Source organism: Tyto alba, unplaced genomic scaffold, assembly GCF_018691265.1.
Source record: "Tyto alba isolate M040663 unplaced genomic scaffold, T.alba_DEE_v4.0 Super-Scaffold_29, whole genome shotgun sequence".
NCBI lineage: Eukaryota > Metazoa > Chordata > Aves > Strigiformes > Tytonidae > Tyto > Tyto alba.
In genome coordinates, this window is record NW_024881303.1 from 13,157,573 (window position 1) to 13,173,289 (window position 15,717).

Genomic DNA, 15,717 nt, shown 5'->3' on the forward strand with positions numbered 1-15,717 from the left:
TATTTCAGAGGGTTCCCTATAGCCAGAGAACTACAATAATACTTTGAACTAGGGCATTAAATTTGATTCTAAAATGTCAAACAAGATAATTATGGCTTTCAATCCTCTCAGAGATGGGTCTAAGCAACATTTAATTAGCGTTTGAAGCATCTTCAATGTACATTGTAACTATTAACAGTTAACTATTTAACTGTTTTACAGACAGTCAGATATCAAGCATAATGCAAACTCCTTGTAATTTAAGCACATAGCACAACACTTTTGTAAATATTCTGACAAAGCTGGCCCACAAAACTCTGACAGAGAAGTGTCTGTTACAAATAACCATTATTTGCATCTGTGAAGCATTATAACTAAAATTTTGGCAATCTGCAAAGAATAAGTGCCACAATTAATGGTTTTGTATTAATTCAGTGAGGGGAATTTAAATTAGTGTAAGTGCAATATTACTGCAAATGCACTTCAGTGTAAATAAAAAAAAAAAAAAAACAAAACCAAAAAAACAAGTTATACCTGCAGTGGCAAAAGCAGCCCAACCAACCAACCACACACACACAAATTCACTGCCTGTAAAATACTGCATACCAATCTGGGGGGTTGGCCAGCATTTCCTAGTATTCCTTCTCAAACATGCCAGCCAAACAGGCAGCCGTAGATAAATGAACTATTACCTCAGAGCACGATCCTTCAGAGGATATACTGCAATAGCTTACTGAAGTCAAACAGTTGTGATAAAGGCCTGAAGCAGAGACTAGAAGTAAAAGCACTACAGACTAATGCCACTATCTACAACTCAGAAGTAGCCCCCGATAATCATCATCTTGCAAGCTCTGTCAAGTGCAGAGATTTCATTCTCTTCCACTGCAAGAAACATGTAACAGTGTCATTTTTAAAGCAGTCTTTTAGTCTTTAAAGCAGCTTTTTAGTCTTCTTATTCAAGCCAGTCCTAGTTGCTCTATATAACCTCACAACAAAGTTAAACACTTAAATCTGCCTATACTCCTGTAACCTACATTAGTTCTTCACTACTTCCTTCTGAAGTGTCACTGAAATAAAGGGGTTACCAAAAACCCCATCCTTCAGGAAACTCTACAGGAACATTTTGTAACGTGTCTTGTCAGTCCTTAGTACAGCCTAGCTAGAATTAGGAAAGAAAACATCTATCTAGATCATAAAACTTGAGGTGGTAAGTACATTCATCCATTAAGCACCTGAAACAAATTTCCCAGGGACTTTCAAATACCTCCACAAGCACAGATCAACAGGCAAAGTACTACTGAACTACTGATCTGGCCACAAGGCTTCCACAGGACTGGTGAATCCAGTCCCAACATGCTGTTATGTAGATAACATGTTATTATCTACAAGATAGAGAAGAAAAAACTCAACAAGAAATTAAGGGATTTCATGAAAAAAAAAAAAAAAACAAAAAAACAAACAAAACTACAACACCCTTTTGAAGTGGAATAAAAACATATTTGCAGTGTCACATCCAGCACACCTACGAAATGTGGGCTATGCAAAAACCTCCAACACAGGAAAATAGTATCATCCCAGTTGCAGTGGCACCAGACCACTGAGACAAGTTCTGCAGTCTTTACTGTGGTACTTCCATTAGCCACCTTTGCCTGTCATCTCCTTGACAGTAAGAATGATGTTTGATTCTGGTATAAATAAATATTTAAATGCAGAACACTTAGTAGTAGAATTCAAGTGTCATAGTAGTAAACCCTTCTTTGGTATCAAAAACACTGGAACAAATCAGACCGTAAATTCCTAGACAAATGAAGAAATAAAGCACACGAGGTACACTTGCCAAAAGCAAGCACCAAACAAATCTAATTGTCTTCTGAAAAAATAACTGGACTAGAGAAAAAGGTCAGCAGCAAAATGCAATGTGTGGTTTTTAAATTCTATGAGATACTTTCATTAATGGATGAGAGTACACATCAAGTTTGTGAATGACATCAAGATTCGAAGGATATTTCGGCACGCAGCACAGAACTGGAAATAAAAACATTCTCCAATAAACTCAACAGAACAAAATTCAATGAAAATTCTACACCACATTTATAAACACATGCCAAAAAAAAAAAAAATCAGAGCATGGAGAAAAATGGAAAAAAGCAGCAGTGTGATAAGAAAAAACCCGAAGGAGCCAACACTATAAGCAGGATTCAAAAATGTCAACATTATTAAATAAATTAGTGAGAATACTAGAAGACAGACAAAGTAGGGAATAACTCTCCCTTACTCTGCACTGAAGTCACAGTGGAAGTACTGTATCTAGTTTAGGTACCAAAAACGCGTGCTAACAGAACCCAATATAGAGTAGAGCAATAAAACATTTGGAACTCATAATCTGAGAAGAGAGGTTAAAAGAACTAGATTTATTTCTCTTAGGAAAAATGAGAGGACAAATTAACAAGTTTTCAAATAAGTAAAAGCCAAAGGCAATAGTTAACTGTTCTCTATGTCCACAGTAAATAACAGCATTCAGCCTGGTTTCTTTTTCCTTCGGGGGAAGAAAGAACCAAAACAAGTTATTTAGGGAGGCTGTGGAATTCTTGCTACTGCAAGTTTAAGAACTGGTCACAAAGATTTAAGTATACTTCCCTCTGTTTCAGAGAAAGTATAACATCAAAGATCCTTACAAATATCAGCATTTTTATAGCTCATATGCTATTAAAATGTACATCTTTCAGAGGCCTAACACAACTCAGTGATCTCTAAATATATAATAATATAAACTCACCTTCCCACCACATCTTGCAAAAATTTGCTGGTTTTCTCCACAGATTTCAGGTTCCAACCCAGAATTGTCTTGCACTACTCTTCCCAGAGCAATGTATTAAGCACAGTGACAAATGCCACCCATTATCAGTCTGCTGCTGCAACAAAATCCTAGATGAACAGTCTATAAAACGAAAATCGCCACCAAGGATAACTCTTCTCAATTGGACAAAGACCCCAGTATCAAGCCAGACATGAAAAAAAGGTAATTTAGAGAACTGCAAAGGAAGGGATCCTACATAACCTCAGTATTTTCACTGACAGCCACAAACTGCCAGTATGCTACTCTTATTAGAAGAAGTTGCAATACAAGATTACTTTCATCTTAGCACAAATAATTACTTCTAAGTGACTTGTTCAACGTGAAGTCAAAGTCAACAGATTCTTCCTTCCGTGCCTCCACCAACATGAGCTTATCACCTACCTATGTCTCTACTACAACACCGTTATAACATACTTTAATATTCTATATTTATTGACACACTGTTGCTTTAGGTAGCTGCAGAAAAAAAGCAGAACTAAAGACAAAGCCTCTTCTCATGAGAAAGAAGTTCCAAAAAAAATGAAACACCAATGTTAGGAACCACACATTAATGCCACACATTAACAAAGAGAGTGTTAACCAGAATTTAAATACAATGCAGAAAGTTTAGAATAACGTAATAAGCTAAACAACACAAATTTCATAACTTCCCAATGTTACATAAAAACTAAGACTGTGCACCATGCCACACTATTGCCAATATGTACCTGTATATGACTGCACTGTAGTGACAGTTGCAGACTAACTTGCTCAGAAACCTGAGCAATACAGAGAGTAACACATTAGTTATCATACACACAATTTCTTAAAGGAAAATGCACTAGCTTCCCCGTAGAAAGTGAAACAGATTTGATAGTTAACGTCAGCAGCAATCTAGAAAGCCTTGTTTTGTAAGACATTCCTAAGGCATAGAAGATGAGATAGAGCTCTCCTTTTCCAGCCTAATGAATCAACCAATAAATCATTTTGCAAAGCTAGCCACAAACCATATTTATGTATCCCAACACTGTCTCCTAAGCAAAAATCAAGTAACAGCCCCCACTCCTGATTTGAGGCTGCAGGAAAAGGCATCCCATCCACAGCATTAATGCATCATAGTCTGAGCAATAATTTTTTAATTATTATCTTATAACCCTACTCCATGAAGAAGCAAATGCCTAAAATCATAAAAAAGGCTTCCTGTAACACCTATAATTCTCTTAATCCAAATTAAGTCAACAATCCCCCAAGAACAGATCACTCTGACTTAAGCCTGAAGTAAATGCTTTGTTGAGGAAACACCTCATAAGGCAGTGGATCTGATCTGACAGCCCAGGCCACTGAAGGGGGTAGGTTTGTTCCCTCCCCTCCTCCTACCCTTTCTCTGCTCTCACTGTGTCTGCTAAAAATCCAGCCCCAAGATGAATGGGTTCAAGAGAAAATCTGCCCAGAAAAACAGAAAATACTTGGCTGCTGGTTTAGCAAGCTGAACTAGTTCAACCAGAGGTTGAGCACTGCCAAAGACAGCAAGGAGATAGGAGCACACTGCCAAGTGGATACTATACTGCTAGACCGTGATTTTCATCTCTCACTAGAACAGTTGAGTTCATGAAAATTTAACTCTTCTGTTTAACATGAGATCACTGTACATATCTAACCTTAAAGCCAAAATTAAGGACTGAAAGGGAAATCTCACTGACACTCACTGCAGTTGAGAATAATTATATACTTACATAAGAAACCACATCTCATGCCATCACAGCTTAATTTCTCCTTACTATACTATAGGTGCATTTCTTTTTTGCAGTGGATCCAAATCAGAAAGCAGCAGTTTTCTGGAAGCCTGCATTGCCTTATTAACACAAAGAGAGCTGCATAAGTTTCATTATAAAAACAACAATGCACTGGCTCATCATTGATGTGCTTTCTATGACACAGTAATGGTAAAGTTTACTGGTAACATGAAAACATGAAACAGTAAAAACTCAACTTCCTTTTCAAAAAGGTGAAGAAAAAAGTTGGTAGAAAATACCTTTTTGTTTTAAAGAGTATCTAAAGACATCTTGAAATGCTGTCCAAAACTCTCTCGTGTCCCTACCAAACTATTATTGCCTGTTAGTACTCCAATCTCCACACCACTGTCCTGGACACCAGACATAACTTTTCAATCAAGTTTCTTGGAAGAAGGATCAAGGTTAAAGAAACATGCCTGGTAATATTTTTTCTTTATATAAGTTAAATATCCTAAACAGAACATATACATTGGCAGTCTACTTAAAGAGATGACTTACGAACTACATGTAGCAGATGCAATCTATTTAAGATTTAAGGGAAACTAAAAGAAAAAAGTTTAGCATCATTGATTTCAAGAAATATCCTTTCAAGTATTATCTTTGACTCAATACAATATTATTTATTGTCATTCATGGCTTAAGTGTGACTCTTACTTAATGTGTACTGATCTGCAATGGATTACTGATGCAAAAATTATCTCAGTATCTAACAGACACAGTTACTTAAAATAAAGTCCTGGTGGTTCTTTCACTTATTTTAGCAAAAATACAGCATTTTCTTAGCAAGAAAAGAAGCAGACCTTAAAAAAAAAAAAAAAAAAAAAAAAAAAAAAAAAAAGAGGGAGAAAAAAATACAAAATCATAGCTACCTGATTGATATATACACAGCTTCACTAAATTCAACTCAGTCTCACATTCTAATATGACTTAGCCAAAATTAAAATTATAGTCTTAGAGTAATTAGAGAAATTTTTGTAAAGGATACTTAAATAATTATGCACTAACAATTAAAACTTAATTGATTAGCATCTCTAATATACAGAGGATCACAAATACGTTGGTCTTCAAGAGATAAAGTCCCTCTCCCCCCCAAGAACAGGAAGGCATGTGGAGTTTGATAGTCTGTCCAGTTTAAGGCAGAATTACATACTGTCAGTTTAAGTAACAGTAACTCTCTCTCCCTTTTATGATAGCCATGAGATCTAACTTTTGATTCTGAAAAGCTCAAATAATCAGTTAAAAGACTATCAGCCTATTCTTATGTCAACTTTGTTGCACAGACAAAACGATGACTTCCAATTTAATAGTTTCAAAATAAATTCCAAAGAAGCAAGCATTACAAGTTTAAGACAGGCCATTTTCTCCATTCTCTTTTAAAGCATTTTGCTTAAGTGTGTTTCAATCTATTTCAGCTCTTTCTCTAGGTTCACTTTACTAAAGTTAATGTATTCTACATATAGAGTGTATTTTAAATTAACAACGTTTTTTAAATGAATTCTGTTCTAACAATGCATGTCTTGCACTACTCGGAGAAAAAAAAAAGTACTTAACACTGAAACAGGTAGGTCTCAAAGCTCACAAATTAACAATCTGATAAACTAAAATTTTCACATTTACTGTGTATCACGCTAGCAGCTTTTAGCATCTTAAAATATATATATATATCTCAAAGCAATTTTTATAATTTGAAAAAGTTAACCAGTTCCCTATTTTCAATGAAGTTCCAGGCTTTAGATTTTTATTTTTCAGAAGTGTGGCAAGAGATGACTAAGACAACTTGCAAGAATCACATGTACCATTACTAAACTACATGAAGGCCTGCTCTGTAATCTGAGTGAGAGAATTCTGCAGTCACTTTGTAAGGAAAAAATGAACATAAGATATCAGAATCCAAACATAGTAATAATTTAGGATACAGATTTTCAGAGACATTGCCACCCACAATACCTTGTAAATAGTAAAGATAGCAGCTGCTTATAAATAGCAAATACTGTTTGATACAAAACACTCACTGCGTGCTTGAAGAAACTATTGTCCAAGTATTATTTAAAACATAACTAGATTATTAAAATTCATTAAAGGGTGAAACTAAAATCCATACACACACTTTTCCATATAATTATATAGGATATATCAGACCTGTTAAATCACAGTCAACAGATATCCACATAGGTTTTATTCTCCGGTTGGTGCTTACTTTTTATACAGCAGAGGAGTGATATGGGCACTAGCTTAGGACACAGTAGATTTAGGTACAATTCCTTGCTCATCTACAGGCTCCCTGTACAGCCCTGTGTACATCACTAGACACTAGTTCTCTGCACCTTCATCCCATGTTGAACAGTGGACTAAAAGCAGGAAGATTTCAAGGTACTCACATTATGACAGCTGAGTCCCAAGTACATATATGACAACGAACACCCACTTTTTGAAACATGAAATAGAAAGTTGACAATCATTGTATCTGTGTTTACATATATTAGAAGTGACACATGTTCACTCAACATGATAGATTCAGAATTCTGCCCTAAATCCCATAAAATCAAGGACAAGTATAAAGGATTTGTTCATAAATATGGTGACCTGAGAGATCAAATGCATGCAGTGTTAGTAGTCCTGCATTAAATAATTACAGGTAAGGAGTCTCTCTCAATTGTATCAATGGTTCTTCCCTGTAAAAGCAACTTTCTCCATGTTAATTATCTGACATTTAAAACTCAGATCATTGCACTGGCCCCGTTTAGAAACATTCCTAAAATCTGTCCATACTTCAAAGTCATTATAAAGACCTAAAATTACAGTGAATACTGTAGCCATTCAGCCAAAGCTGGAAAGATCCTGGAAGCAGGGACCTGACACCACCACAATCACAACAGGCACTAGTGTCCAGCAAACTCAAACCTGAAGGAGCCGGTAAAGGAGGCCCAGGGTTGCCCTGACAATGGAAAGCCACCCCTCATTCCTGCACGCCGAGGAGGGCCCAACGGATCGCGTCCCTCCCACGGGCCCCCCTCCACACCCCTGCCGCCGGTGACACCGTATCTGACGCAGCGCGCTCGCACGGAGCCAGTGCCGGTCCCTCACGCAGCCCTCCAGCCCAGGCCTACGCGCCCCCTCCCCAGCCCAGTTAATCGGGAGGGCGGCCGAAGCCTGGGCCACAAACCGAGAAGCCGCCAGCCGCAAGGCCGCCGGAGGCAGGGCGGCGGGGGGGGGGGGGGCGGTAAACGGGGGGCGACGAAGGAGAGGCAGTCCGGCGCGGCGGCCTCTGCCCCCCGCCCACAGCGCAGCCCCCCGCCGCGGGGCTCCCACACCCCCACCGGCAGCCAGCGCGCTCTCGGCGGGCGGAACCCCCGCCACCTCCCCCTCCCAGCCCAGCAACGGCGCCCCGGTACCTTGCGGACCCCCTTGTAGATGTAGAAGTAGAGCTCCCGGCCCACATTGAAGCAGAGCCGGTCCCCGTTGCCGCTCTGGTCGTTGACGTTGACGAAGGAAACGCGGACCGGGTTGGAGCCCTGCGAATTGAAGGGCACCCGGTTCGGCCGGCTGTACTCCGAGTGGCTCAGCAGCTTGTACAGCCCCTCCCGGGTGGTGAACTGGGTCTTAATCTCGTTCATCTCCTTCCCTCCTCCCTCCGCCGCCATCTTGGAAAGGAGCATTCATCCTGCCCCAGTGCCCGGATGTGGCGCCACTGCGCAGCCGCCGCCGCCGCCGGCGCTCGCGCAGCCCTGCGCGGAGGCGGCCACGCAAACGGCGTAAGGGGGAGGAGCGGCGGCGCCTGTTTACGGCGCGTCTGCGCATGCGCCGGGGCTGCTGACCTGTGGGCGGGACCGGGCGGGGGCGGGGCCTGGTGGGCAGGGGCGGGGCCTGCGGGGGAAAGGGTGGGGTGGCGCTCAACATAGGGACGGGAGGAGGCGGGAAGTGCTGCAGGGCGAGCGGTGGAGGGGACGGGGAGAGAAGGGGGTCGGGCTCCGGCTGGGGGGGGTGTGAGGAGAGGTTTCGGGTTTTCGAGCCCACAGGGACCCGTCGCCTCAGCATGTGGGCGTCTGCCCTCGAATTGGAGCGGTGTGTGCTGGGGCAGCGCCCTTTTGTAGGGGTCATGTCTCCCAGGTGAGAGCCTCCAGCACGGGACAGCCAAAATGAGGTGCCACCACCCTGGCGACGCTCACAGGCTCGGTTGCGTTGGCCCGGGCCAGCTCTGTGCACAGGTTACTGCCAGCTCCCAAAAGCCTGGTCAGACGTGCTAAATCCTGCTGGGAGAGTCCCGGGGAGCCGTGTCAGTTAAGAGGCAGCAAATACAAGTGTGCAGCTGTACTTTTGACCCTTCAGGTCAAGGCCACACTGCCCTGAAGGAGACGGTGCCACGATCAGCCCAGCTCGGCACCAGTTCACTGCCAGCTGCACGCAGGGCCAGGCTGGGGAGTTGACCTGAAATGTTAACCTGAAAAACTGGTTGTCAGATAACTCACTTCGTTGTTCTGATTGTCATGCGACTATATAACCAGCTGGGAACCAGATCAATGTCAGAAGGAAGTAGCAGAGGGTTGGAAAGGATTGTTTTCACTGGGCAGGGAGCAGGACTGTTTCTTTTGGCATCAGTTTCAGCTTAAAGTTTGTCTAACTACAGCCTGATGATTGATTCAAGCTAATCTAAGACTGATCTCTAACTGTAAAAAAGGGCTTTGACCTCTCCTCTATCTTCAGGTACATATTTCCATTACCTCCCTTGCATCAGTTCTAGTAATCATGCAACCAAAGGGTGAGTCAGATCCACTTGAAAAGTGATACACACAAAGAAATTACGGGTTCTCAGGGCAGCAAACTGTTGATCAGCAATCAGGCTGATCCAACTCCACAGAATTGCCAGAGTCAAAATAAGAAAGGATTTGGGAATGTGCAACTAGGGGAAGATAAGCAGCACAGAGTTAGATCATCTCATATTCACAATAAAAACCACACTTTCTAAGCCAGGTTCATGCTGTAGCTATGTTGCTGTAATGTGGCTGCTACCAAAGGGCTTGTCCTGCTGTCTTCTTTCTTGACTGTGACTAGCTGCTGCTGCTGCTGCTTCCTTCAACAGCAGCAGTTCTCATCCGACCTCATGAGAGCCATTTCTGAAACATAAATGGATAAGGAATGAAACTCCCTGCAACTGTGAAATGAATAGGGTTAAATGAAAAACACTGACTACATAAGGAAGGGGACAGGAATGTACAGTGGAGCCAGAGGGAAGCAGGACCTCCCTTTCTTTCCACTAGATCAGCTCAACCACATAAGTCCACTCAGACTCCAGGGGGTTAAAGGAATTTAGTTTCAAATCAATTTTTGGTTCAAAGAGATTTAGTTTGCAGCTAAACACGACCTTGCTGCGGACCATCAAAATATTAGTACAAGGTAGCTGAGGGACATGAAACAGCTGAAGATCTCCAGATTAACTCATGCAGAATAGAGTATGTATCTGAGTGAATATATGAACAAGGACAGATAATCAGACTTCCAAAAGGCCGGGTACTGGTGCTTGAAATTCTTAAAATAAAGCCAGTCAATAATGACCAATAGATCTTGTCAGCTTATCAGCCAGCCCTGTCAGATGGTAATGATGACCGCTTAAAAGCACATAAAGCAGGTGAAGAGACCTGGAGTTACATAATCACTGTCTCCACAGTGGTTCTTTCATGTGGAAATTTCATGAATGAACTTCCAGATAGAAGGTCAGAATGTTTTCAGTCACCAAAAGAAAAGCAGGAAATGCAAAGATCTCTAAATAGTAATATTCAAAACAGACAAGGATTTAACACACACACACACAAAAGTGTTGCTCCAAGCAGGCATACTCAGCATGTCTTATTCATTACACACCAACAACATCAGCTGGATCACTTTGAGCAACAAAGCAGGAAACTTTGGTAGAGGAACCACAGCAGGCCATCTGTCACTGATGGAATAAGTGCGATCCAAAGAATAAACAAAGTTAACAAGTACCTGGTTATCAGCAGCACATGACGGTACAGAAAGTCAGAGAACTGATGTAGTGTTTAACATTTACCAAGAAACATCAATAAAAGCTGCTGAGAGATTCCACAGACCATCCAAGACAAATATTCATTTGAAAAACACAGCTGCAAGGCACAAGAACACTATTGTACATCAACAGTACTCATCAAATACTTGGTTAAAGAACAGGAAAAAGGTTACAGAGATAAGCCTTATGAAAAAATTCTCTGTAACACTTGTGTTGTCCCTCAAACGGGGCTTGTTAACTGGTGTGCAAAAAGCCAGTCTTACACACAGAGCTGAGATACCCGTTTATTCCATATTTGCACAAAGATGGGTGCTAAGTGGTAATTGCACAAAGCTAGCACCCCACACAAAATAACTTCAAGGTATTCATACACTTCAAACTACACAATTACATATTTACTGTAATGACAATTGGTTAGTTGCATATCACTTCTACCCCTCACTAGTTAGTAACATGCCTTGTCTCAATTTAAAGTTACAGTGGGTTTTAATTTTTCTGCACAAGCTGGAAGGGTGAGGGGCCTTTATTCAGGCAGAGGTCTTCAAAGCTGTGGGTGTGATTTTTACTATTATAATAGGGATAGTTCCTCCAAAGAACATTCTAATCTCTAATTAAGATGATTTACAGTAAACAATTTTAACGAGCCTCCATGTTTCAGGATGTTTCTCTTCTTCAAGGACAGTAGCTCCTGATTAGAAGTTCCTTACTAATCATTGTTGATGATTTAAAGAACAAAATACATTCTATCTGTCCTTGTATTTGATGAGAAACATTTGTACAGACTATATGTCCTGTGTGTCCTTGTACTTGGTGAGAAACATTGGTATGGGATACACTCGTACATTCTGCTGTTTCAAGCTAAACAAAGATGATAGTTCTGAAATGATCCCATGAGGACACCCCTAGATGTGTTGTTTCGTATGTACCACACGACCAATAAATAGAGGTCAGTCAGAATCACTGCTGCATCATGACTTTTTGCAAATGTTTTGGCAAATTGGAAATCAGACATGAGCAACATTAGTAAAATAGTGTGGTCCTCTGAGGTTGATTTAGGCAGGGCATAAATTAGTCCTGTGGTTTTTAAGGATGTAGTATTAATAGTACTTTTTCTGGTCATGAGGAAACTGCAGCCTGAAAACTTACGCAATACAAATACAAGCACAGTTATCAAGAAAACTTTTCTATGCTTAAATTTGAATGCCATCTGTTGCTTCCTGAAAAGTGCAACAACTGATATTAGTGATGCTTTTACCAGCTCTTCTGGGCCAAAAAAATAATAATAAAAAAAAGAGGATGGTGACTATACCCATATTCCATCATGCAAACAGAACCTATTCTGGTGTGCACTTCCTGCAGATTATGAAGCAAGAATCAGGAGACTGTCTCTGCACTGTCCGTCAATGATAGTTGGTTTGTCAAGTCTTATTTGGAATTCTGATGCCAAAACCAATTTAGGCATTTAGTGTGTCACTGGCTTAAGAGTCAAAAGAGTCAAAGGCTCTGCAGTGTGTCAAATTTTAACAAATTATGAACGTGTGTGAATTACTAACAGACAGAGGCATAGAGATGTAAGCAACACATCTGAACTAGTCAAAAGATTGATGCTGGTGAGGAGAATGGCATGCAAGTTCCATTTAATATGGGGGAGGAAAAAGACTTACAATGTTGGAAATATGTTTCCAATGACTTACAGGGACTTTAAAGTATGTCTAACTTGCTTTCATCATGAGAAAATATTGTTTATGGCGTAGTTTCATAGCTCCTTATTTACATTAAGAATTTATTCTTAACCACTATGTATACTTACCACTAAATACATGAAATAATGCATTATGATATGCAATTATTGCAAATTGAAAAGGCGTTATCACGTAAGTTTCTGCTATGCGAGAATACATGGCATGTTGTTTGTACTCTCATCCCTCCTCAAGAGCAAGAGCATGTGAAACATTTTGTTTTCATAGTTGGGGGGTTTTGTTACTTAAAAATAAAAGGCTATTGTTAAAAAAAGGCATTTGGATTGAAGAAGGCATGATAAAAGAAGTCTGCTTTGCAGTTGGGATTGGGTGACAGTGAACTCTGTTGTGTCTTTGAAAAGTTTAATTTTGCTGTTTACAATCAGCTCTCTGAAAGTTGTCTCACGAGCAGACTGCCTTACCTCCACAGTGAAGAGTGCTGTTCTTGTCAACAACAGTTCTTATCTTGAAGCCTTAGCTGTCCTGGAAAATATGTTCTCTGAAGATAAGGCTGAGATAATTAATTTAATTTCAATCATATGGAAAGCCAGAGAGATTGTTTTGATATGCCTACAAATAGCTGGTGTTTCTAAGACATGCTACAGCATTATGTACTTCTCAAAACTCCCTAAATATGGAAGACCTCTTATCCATACATATGGTATTGCTGTAATCCAGCTGAGGAATGACGAACCTGTGAATGGATAAAGTCTGATTGTTGGTTAGCAGCAACCACTAAGTTTCTTACAAAACTGGAATTTCTAGACAGTGGTGCTTCTCAGTGCTGCAGTGTGAGAATGTAGTGCCATAGAAGGTCAACACCACTCCTAAACTGCAGTCTGCAATAGACTCTTGTGTAACTTAAGCAGCAAAAGATTCAGTATGTAAATGCTTCAAAATTATTTTCTCTTTCATCAGAATCAGCTATTTCATTCAGCTGGTTTTCACTGGGAAGCGTGTGGTTTTCGTGTTATGATAATACATGGTTATTGATAGATGGTGCAGGTCAGCTAAGCAACCTGTAGTTGGTGTGAGCAACAGTTAGTTAACAGTCATCCATACAAGACAGATGGATGCCACTGCATGATTTAAGACTCCCTAGGCAGAACATGAAATAAGGAAAGCTGAGAAAGGCGTCCTTGGGAAGAACGGACTTTAACAGCCAAGGAAAGGGAAGCATTAGCAGCTTAAAACGAAGAGGTGAGCCAGTTCTAAAAGGTGACCAGAATCAAGAGCCTCTGAACATTTTGCATTTAAGAGAAGTATGTACATGGATGTCTTAAATTTATCCTAGCTTCCTCAGTCTCCCCCAGGTCATCTACCTAACATGCTGAGATCTTTCTCTGTTTCTTTGGTATATTTCTCCAAGAGAGACAGACAACTTGATAGCACACTGTGTGTTCCCTTATCACCTTTCTCACACGAGGCAGTATTATCTCAAACATGTTGCAGAGAGCTTCAGAATTAGAATGGCTATCTGCTTTCTTTCCAGACATAGGAGGAGATTCTCTATCAGTGCCATAAGTATAATTTCAGTTCCATGGCCAGAATGATTTTCTCCAAACTGTTTTCGATGAAGCACTACAGTTTTAGATAGATGATTTTCTAATGGGACTTTTAATGAGTTTTCCTACAAGCTGTCTGAAGCACAGGAGCTTTCGATGCTACATAGCACAGGCTCCTCATTCAGTGCTAGTTGAATCATTGCACATTTAAAGAAAGGAGATCTTCTTTCTCTGAATTATGTGCTGGATCCATTACGGTCCTTATTATGGTCATGCTCATGACTTGTGTTTGCAAGTCAGGAAAGGCAGAAGTTAAATTCACAAGTCTTCACCATCCATGTGGTGTCCAGAGAACTTACTCATATCTAGAAAGTGGAAGATTGGTGAGCAGAACTGTGTAACCATTTAGACAAAACTTCCCAATACAATTTTTCCATCAAAGTGGGATTTTTTTTTTTTTTATGATAGGGATTTTGTCATCTGTAAGATAAAGAGAGATTGGATGAAGAGAAGATGCCTGTCTTCTTCTGTCATTATCATATGTACCTTATAATTTCATCACACAAAAAATTTAATTAATCATAAAAAATTAGCAGCTCTTAAGATTTCAGCAGTCTAAGTGCCTGTCCAACTGGAAGTCTGACTTACTCCATGCATAACAAGACTTGTTCAGTTTCTCTATACTCTTTTTCTCTTGGTGCATATATAAAGCAAGTGACCAAGCGCTAGGTATAACATGATTTTTGCCATTTCCCAATAGGTGTTCAGTTGGTTGAGTTAAATGCCATCTGATGTCTATTTGTTCACTGTTATTTTAATAAGTAGGATAATGTGCTAAAATCAAATAAAGGGTAGATACGTACTAAATCTTCATGTATTTTCATCCCCTTTGATAGTAATAGTGATAGAATTGCTTATTAAAAACATGGTAGAATATAGAGAATGTCAGTCTGACATCTTTCATAGGCTATTACTTTCAATTTTCAAATACTAACTTCCCGATTCAGTGATTTGACACAGATGAGGACATTTGATAGATGCACTGGCATTCAGGAATTTAATTTTTTTAAAATCAGCTAACTAAAACTTTAGTGCAATGTCTAAATATGTCTCTACATGAAACTAAATCTGGGAGATGGACTTAGGATCAGTTTCTGTATCAGTGTACTGTGTCATATGAAAAAGGAAGGCCATACACATTTATAAGCTTAAACTAATTTTTACAACTTTTATTTGTATTTTTATTTAAACATAGTAAAACATATACCATTCCGGTTTTTTTTATATGTGGTTTTATAGTTGTTTAGAGATTTTTAAAAATTTAAAAGAAGCAAGCCTTATCTAAACCTACAGATTTCCTGACACAGCTATTAGTTTGTGGGGTAGTCATGAATGGTTGAAAAATTAAACATATAATTCATAGAAAATTATTGAAACAAAGTAGCTGTTATAAATAATGGACTCATTGAGGGGATTAACTTAAATACTTTTAAAAGGTTAAAACTCCTATACCATATATACAAATATATATTGCTCTCTCTACCTATCTCTATATATTTTTTCAGTATGACTTCTATAGAGAGTATTTATATTTGCTGTATTAGCCCCATCTGGTGAATTCTAACAGCATTGCAAACTTCATTCTGAACTCTCATGTCCCAGCAATTAGGTGTGTGGTAGGGCATACACAGAGACCCCTTTGCCCACTGTAGCAATAGAGCAATCACCAAGGAGGAATCCTCATTAGTATATTATTAACATAGTTTCTAAGCTTCTCTTTTGCTTTAATAGCTTAATCTTACAAGTTAGGGCACTACTATCTTTATTTGTGTTCAGAAACTTGCAC

General features: G+C 39.7%; 1 protein-coding gene across 8 annotated transcripts in view; it reads right to left on the minus strand.

Moving 5' to 3' along the window:
* Positions 1-8,312, minus strand: part of WDR20 (WD repeat domain 20) — a 48,126-nt gene extending 39,814 nt beyond the window's left edge. For 3 of the 8 annotated variants that reach the window (XR_006165919.1, XR_006165918.1, XM_042799228.1), the window contains exon 1: positions 8,001-8,302. Coding sequence is in view for 5 of the 8 variants with exons in the window: in XM_042799228.1 (XP_042655162.1) it covers positions 8,001-8,264 (264 nt within the window). In the remaining 3 variants the exon portion in view is untranslated. Of the gene's footprint in view, positions 1-2,755; positions 2,777-8,000 lie in introns of those variants that run through there. The other 5 variants (XM_042799233.1, XM_042799231.1, XM_032981683.2 and 2 more) reach the window with 5 other exon arrangements.
* Positions 8,313-15,717: the final 7,405 nt, after the last annotated feature.